General features: G+C 49.6%; 1 protein-coding gene across 1 annotated transcript; it reads right to left on the bottom strand.

Annotated features, from left to right (window-relative positions):
- Positions 1-41: 41 nt before the first annotated feature.
- On the bottom strand, positions 42-6,686 carry LOC113223327 (radial spoke head 10 homolog B-like). Its single transcript, XM_026452802.2, has 3 exons — positions 6,635-6,686; positions 1,917-2,115; positions 42-299 (listed from the first exon to the last, which is right to left on the bottom strand). Exons 1-3 carry the CDS (start codon positions 6,684-6,686, stop codon positions 119-121), a joined length of 432 nt encoding a protein of 143 aa, XP_026308587.1. The 3' UTR covers positions 42-118.
- Between the last annotated feature and the right edge of the window lie 554 nt (positions 6,687-7,240).

Below are 7,240 nucleotides of genomic sequence, written 5' to 3'. Positions count from 1 at the left end.
CGCAGTGGGCCAGGCAGTATTTTAAAACACTGCAACAAGTACAGTGCTAAGCACTGTAATGCTCAGGAACTCTTACCGCACGCGCTGTCCTAAGCCTCTGTGTGTGTCCTCGGGGCTCCTACTTCTTCTTCTTCTTGCTGGTGATGGTCTTGCTGGACGGGGAAATGGTCATGTCCTCCTTGGGAGGGTCCAGTATGAGACAAGAGGATGACACGTCCACCGGCTCCTTGATCACCGTGATGTCCACCTCATAGTCTTGTCTCGTGGCTTCTTCCTCTCTCAAGATAAAGATATTCACCCTGAAAGCAAACATGAGAAGGTGGGAGCTTTTTTCAATCCCCCTCAAAACTGCAAAACCAGTTTGATGCTATTTATAGTATACAGCCCTTCAGACCTGCATTTCAGCAGCCTGTTAAACAAAACTAAGCTGCTGCACTTTGCCTGAAATAACTCATGCCATGTCGACACAGTCCAAAGTAAAATTTTCATGTATCTATGAAAAGAAAAAAATTTTTTGAGACAGTTTCACTCTTGTTGCCCAGGCTGGAGTGCAATGGTGCAATCTCAGCTCACTGCAACCTCTGCCTCCCGTGTCCAAGTGATTCTCCTGCCTCAGCCTCCTGAGTAGTGGGAGTACAGGCTTCCACCACCACGCCCAGCTAATATTCTGTAGTTTTAGTAGAGATACGGGTTTCACCAGGTTGGCCAGGCTGGTCTCAAACTCCTGACCTCAGGTGATCCACCTGCCTCGGCCTCCCAAAGTTACATATGTGTGCGTGTGTGTGTATATACACATATATATATAATATATAATTTTGAGATGGGGTCTTGCTGTGTTGCCCAGGCTGGAGGGCAGTGGCACAAACACAGATCACTGCAGCCTCAACTCCCAGGCTCAAGCAATCCTCCTGCCTCAGCATCCAAAGTAGCTGGGACTATAGGCACCTGCCACCACATCTGGCTAATTTCTGTATTTTTTGTAGAGATGAGGTCTTGCTGTATTACTCAGGCTGGTCTCAAACTCAAGTCATCCCCTGCCTTGGTCCCCCAAAGTGCTGGGGTTACAGGCATGCGCCATGATGCCCAGCCCGTTTGGGGATTTTATGGAGGGTCCAATATGTAGACCCGATCAAGTCACTGGCTATCAGTTATTGAACTCGAGCTCCAGCCCCTCTCCCTTCCTGGGAGGTTGGGCTGGAGCTGAAAGTCCCAATCCTCTAATCTCCTGGTTGGTTCCCTGGCAACCAGCTCCAGCAAGAAGCTATCGAGGGCCCCTCCCCTGGCCCCCCGTCATCTCATCATACAAAAGACAGTCACTACCCCAGAGAGTCCACAGGTTTTGAAGCTCTTGGGGCAAGAACTAGAAAATGGCTGCGTGCAGTGACTCACCCTGTGATCCCAGCACTTTGGGAGGCCAAGGTGGGCGGATCACTTGAGGTCAGGAGTTTGAGACCAGCGTGGACAACCTGGTGAAACCCCGTCTCTACTAAAAATACAAAAATTAGCCAGGCGTGGTGGTGCATGCTTGTAATCCCAGCTACTCGGGAGGCTGAGGCAAGAGAATCGCTTGAATCCAGGAGGCAGAGGCTGCAGTGAGCTGAGATCATACCACTCCACTCCAGCCTGGGCGACAGTGAGACCCCATCTAAAAAAAAATTAAAAATAAAAAACTAGAAACTAAGACCAAATATTAGAACCAAAGATGCTCCCATTACCCCATTACTCAGGAAGTTACAAAGGCTTCAGGTGCTCTGCCAGGAACAGAGACCAAATACTCATTCCTTTTTATGTCACAGACGCCCTTAGGAAATGATAGGCTTGTCCGGAAAGCACTTGGTCCTGATGCATTCTGGCAGCTACAGAACACAGGATAGACAGAGCAGCTCGGGAAGGAGCGGAGGAACCTCATAAGTTACCTTGCTTCCAGTTCGTCATCTTCCGTCTTCCGCTGCTGGGCCCGTGCTGTGCTGCGTAACCTGTCTTCCCTTATTTTCTCCTTGATAGCTTCTTCACGTTTATACGCGTGAAAGAGCGTGTTCACAAAGAAGACGTACATATTATTGACCCACGTGTTGAACTCTTCCTTTTGATCATCCTTGGGCCTTTCGTATTTCTCTGGAATAGAGTTTCGTGAAGCTGAACATGAATACAATCCTGCTGTAACTGGGAGTCTGCGTGCTTTTTCTCGTTCTGGCCTCCCTGCGGTGGGCCCCCTTCTCCTCGGCCAGGAGAGGGGAGAGGAGAAAGGACGCTGCTCCCATCCCATGACTGCCTGGAACAAGGCAGGGGCTCAGCAGACCCTGGCTGGGATTAGCAACCTTCCCTTTCAGTTTCCTGCTACCTTGTTTTTTTTTTTTTTTGGAGACAGAGTCTCACTCTGTCGCCCAGGCTGGAGTGCAGTGGCGTGATCTCAGCTCACTGCAACCTCCACCTCCCGGGTTCAAGTGATTCTCATGTCTCAGCCTCCCGAACTCCTGAGTAGCTACAGGCATGTGCCATCACACTCGGCTAATATTTGTATTTTTAGTAGAGATGAGGTTTCACCATGTTGGCCTGGCTGGTCTGAAACTCTTAACCTCAGGTGATCCACCCACCTCAGCCTCCCGAAGTGCTGGGATTACAGGCATGAGCCACTGCGCCTGGCCACCTCTTTTTTTCCTAAATATCTTAAGAATTTGGGTTTTCTGATATTTTAATTTTCCGTGTTTCAAGAATAATAAACCCTTGTTTCTTGCTCTGTTTTTGAGACAAGGTCTCACTCTACTGCCCAGGCTGGAGTACAGTGGTGTGACCATGGCTCACCGAAGCCTGGAGCAACTCCTGGGCTCAAGTGATCCTCCCATCTTAGCCTCCCTGATAGCTGAGAATAGAGCAATGCACCACAAGGCTAATATTTTTAGTTGTGAGACAAGATCTCGCTCTGTCATCCAGGCTGGAGTGCAGAGGCACCATCATGGCTCACTGCAGCCTCCATCTCCTGGGCTCAAGTGATCCTCCCACCTCAGCCTCCCAAGTAGCTGGGACCACAGGTGGGTGCCTCCACGCCCAGCTAATTATTATTTTTGTTGTAGAGACAAGGTTTTGCTATGTTGCCCATGGTCTCAAACTCCTGAGCTCTAGTGATCCTCCCATCTCGGCCTCCCAAGGTGCTGGGATTACAGACATGAGCCACCTCACCCAGCCTAGGTCTTGGGGCAAAATATTCGACATCTTGTATTTATTCAGAGTTTGAAACCCCTTTAAGACAAGGATACCGGCCGGGTGCGGTGGCTCAAGCCTGTAATCCCAGCACTTTGGGAGGCCGAGACGGGCGGATCACGAGGTCAGGAGATCAAGACCATCCTGGCTAACACGGTGAAACCTCGTCTCTACTAAAAATACAAAAAAAACTAGCCGGGCGAGGTGGCGGGCGCCTATAGTCCCAGCTACTCCGGAGGCTGAGGCAGGAGAATGGCGTGAACCCGGGAGGCGGAGCTTGCAGTGAGCTGAGATCTGGCCACTGCACTCCAGCCTGGGCGACAGAGCGAGACCCCAACTCAAAAAAAAAAAAAAAAAAAAAAAGACAAGGATACCTGAGTATCCTTGAGTACCTGAGTGAATCCTCTCTCCTAGAGAACTAGACAACCGGTCCCTCTCACAAAAGGAATTTCCTAGTAGTTAGAGTTATCCCTCTCTATCTTTCTTGTCTAGGCTAAAGAATCTCTAAATCTTAAACTACCATAATTTTTTCCATCTTTTTAAGCAATTCCGGTTATCCAGTCACTTGGAAGATTTTAAAATTCAGAAAATCAAATTATACACAATCCAGGACTCTAAGGTAGGAACAAGAGTGAGTGTGAAGGAAGATTCCTTTTTTTTGCTTGGAGACAGGGTCTCGCTCTGGCACCCAGGCTGGAGTGCAGTGGTGCAATCACAGCTCACTGTAGCCTCAAGCTCCTGGGCTTAAGCAGTCAATCCTGCCTCAGCCTCCCAAGCTGCTGGGATTATAGGAGTGTGCCACCATACCTGGTGAATTTTGATTTTTTTTGTAGAGACAGGGGCTTGCTATGTTGCCCAGGCTGGTCTCAGACTCCTGGGCACAAGTGATCCTCCTGCTGTGGCCTCCCAGAGTTCTGGGCTTACAGCTGTGAGCCACTGCACCTGGCGGCAACATTGTCTTATGTTCATTCATGAACTCTCAACTAGACACCTACAAGCAGGAGGACAGTAAGTCACGGCTGCCACATGCAATAATCCGATGAAATGGTACTGGAAGAGATGCCATGTGGGTCAAGGGGGCCCTTGACAGGAGACAGGGCAGGAGCCACAGGCCTGGTGAATGGCACACCGGACTTCAGGAATGACCAGAGAGATCCAGGGCAAAATCCAGTTGGAGCTGGGACCAGAGATCATCAGATCAACAGGAAAGCACATTAGCTGGGGTTCCACTTCCAGCTCTATTTCTGTTCCAGGAACTGCGCATCTTGTTACGGCGCTGCAGGAACGCCCTGCCTCTGCCGGGACGCCGAGCTCTGCGGGAGAAAATGACACAACCCACGGACTCGCACCAGACGGAGAAGAACCTGGGACATCGAGGGGTCGCGGAGGCCGAACGCAAAGAGTGTTTCAAGAAGCTGACGGTTTTCCTGACTATGGAGAGATCGGTTCAAGTGACGGCAGGATTCCTGGGGGTGGCAACATGGAGGCACTGCTGATGAAGAGGGGCCTTCAGTGGCCTGGGGAGGGCAGTGCCATGTGGAGCAAGCTAAGAAGACACAGGAGAGGTCGTGGAGAAGGTGTTGCATGTATACAGCTCCCTAGGATGCATCAGCAAAGGGAGCAGGGAAGGAAAGTGGGATCTAGAGGGGAAGGTGACGGAAGATTTTCCTTTCCTTTTTTTTTTTTTTTTTTTTTTGAGACAAGAGTCTCACTCTGTCGCCCAAGCTGGAGGGCAGTGGTGTGGTCTCAGTTCACTCTGTCGCCCAGGCTGGAGTGCAGCGGTGTGGTCTCGGCTCACTGCAACCTCTGCCTCTGGGGTTCAAGCAGTTCTCCCACCTCAGCCTCCCGAGTAGCTGGGACTACAGGCGTGCGCCACCACACCCAGCTAGTTTTTTTTTTTTAGTAGAGATGGAGTTTCACTATGTTGGCCCTGCTGGTCTCGAACTCCTGACCTCAGGATTCACCCGCCTCGGCCTCCCAAAGTGCTGGGATTACAGGCATGAGCCACGGCACACGGCCAAGAGAAGAGATTTTCCTAACTGGGCATATGAGGCACATGTGTGCTGACGGGAAGACTCCATTAGAGAAGGGGTGACGGGAAATGACGGGCACTGCAGAGCTGACACACGGGGGAGGCCTCGGAGAGGACAAGGGCTTGGGATGGAGCCTTTAAAAGTTCACCACTGAGTGGGTGGCCAGCCAGAGAGAGACACCGTCAGAGAAGGGGGATGGCCAGGTACGGTGGCTCACACCTGTAATCCCAGGGCTTTGGGACACCAAGGTGGGAGGATCACTTGGGCCCAGGAGTCCAAGACCAGCCTGGGCAGCATAGCAAGACCCCAACTCTTTAAAAAAAAAAAAAAGGCCAGGCGCAGTTGGGTTCACATCTGTAACCTCAGTACTTTGGGAGGCCAAGGCGGGCAGATCACCTGAGGTCAGGTGTTTGAGACCACCCTGGCCAACATGATGAAACCCCTTCTCTACTAAAAATACAAGGCACGGTGACAGGTGCCTCTAATCCCAGCCACTAGGGAGGCTGAGGCAGGAGAATTGCTTGAACCCAGGAGGTGGAGGTTGCAGTGAGCTATGGTGGCACCACTGCACTCCCGTCCAGGTGACAAAGTAAGACCTTGTCTCCAAAAAAAAGAAAAAGAAAGAAAGAAAAAGAAAAGGGAGAAACACCAGGGCTTGTTTAATCATGGAAACAAGGCCACATGCAATTGGCAAAGCCAGCAAAGTGACAGCGGAAAATTCCCATGACATTGATCATCACTGGATGACCCTGAGGAAAGGAGAGGCGTGAGGTTGGAAGTTCACACAGACGGGACTGAGGAATCAAACCAGAAGGGAGGAAGTGCAGTGAGCAGAGAGAGAGGCCTCAAGAGCCATCTTCCCAGGATAAAGGAAAACATAATAAAAGAGGAGGATGAGGAAGTAAATAAGGGTTGTTTGTTGTTTTTAATTTGAGCACCTTTAAAACTCAAAGAGAATGAGACCCTGGAGAGAGAAAAGTTGCCTGGAAGAAAACAATACAGTCAACAGCAGCAGCCTCTGAGATGGGCGCACAGGGCCCAGGGGAGGCCCAGCTGTCCCATCCCGGCCTCTGCCCTAACAGACTGTCAGCACAGCAAGGTCATGCCTTGAACTTGAACTCCAAACCAGGGAGGAGAAATGGAAGCAGCTATACCAGCCTCATTGTTTAAAAAGACAGTTGTGCTGGGTGTGGTGATGCCTATTTGTAATCCCAGCTACTCGGGAGGCCGAGGGGGGAGGATCGCTTGAGCCCAGGAGTTCAAGACCAGCCTGCACAACATAGCGAGACTCTGCCTCTAAGAAAATAAAAATTTTAAAAAGATGGTTGTAAAACTGTATAGACATTATATAATTCATAAGCAACAGTTTGTAAATATTAAGGTTCTATCATTAAAATACTTACGGCTCTCAGATGAAAAAAAGGTGACCCCTTTTCCAGTAGATTGAAAATTCATTTTGGAGACTCTTTCATCACTTAGAGACTTCTTGATCTTGGCCTTTTACATTTAAAAGAAAATCATGAAGCAAAATGTTACTTTTACGTCATTGTGGGCTTAAAACTACTTGTTTACAATATAATTAATTAGAAAATTATTAATGAGGCTATTCTCCTTGAGCTAATTTGACTTTCATTTGATTTTTTTTTTTTTTTGGAGACAGAGTCTCACTCTGTTGCCCAGGCTGGAGCGCAAGGGAGCGATCTCGGCTCACTACAGCCTCCACCTGTCGGGTTCCAGCGATTCTCCTGCCTCAGCTTCCCCGGGTAGCTGGGACTACAGGCATGCGCCACCACACCTGGCTAATTTTTGTATTTTTAATAGAGATGGGGTTTCACCATATTGGCCAGGCTGGTCTCAAACTCCTGACCTCAGGCAACCTGCCTGCCTCGGCCTCCCAAAGTGCTGGGATTACAGGTGTGAGCCACACACCCAGCCAATTTGACTATTTTTAACCTGAATAAAATATTGACATTTATACTATTAAGGAAATGAATAACAGAATTATTGTA

This window comes from Piliocolobus tephrosceles, unplaced genomic scaffold (genome assembly GCF_002776525.5).
Source record: "Piliocolobus tephrosceles isolate RC106 unplaced genomic scaffold, ASM277652v3 unscaffolded_40865, whole genome shotgun sequence".
NCBI classification, from domain to species: Eukaryota; Metazoa; Chordata; class Mammalia; order Primates; family Cercopithecidae; genus Piliocolobus; species Piliocolobus tephrosceles.
Note: the sequence above shows the minus strand (reverse complement) of the source record. Positions and strands in the feature narration are given on the sequence as shown.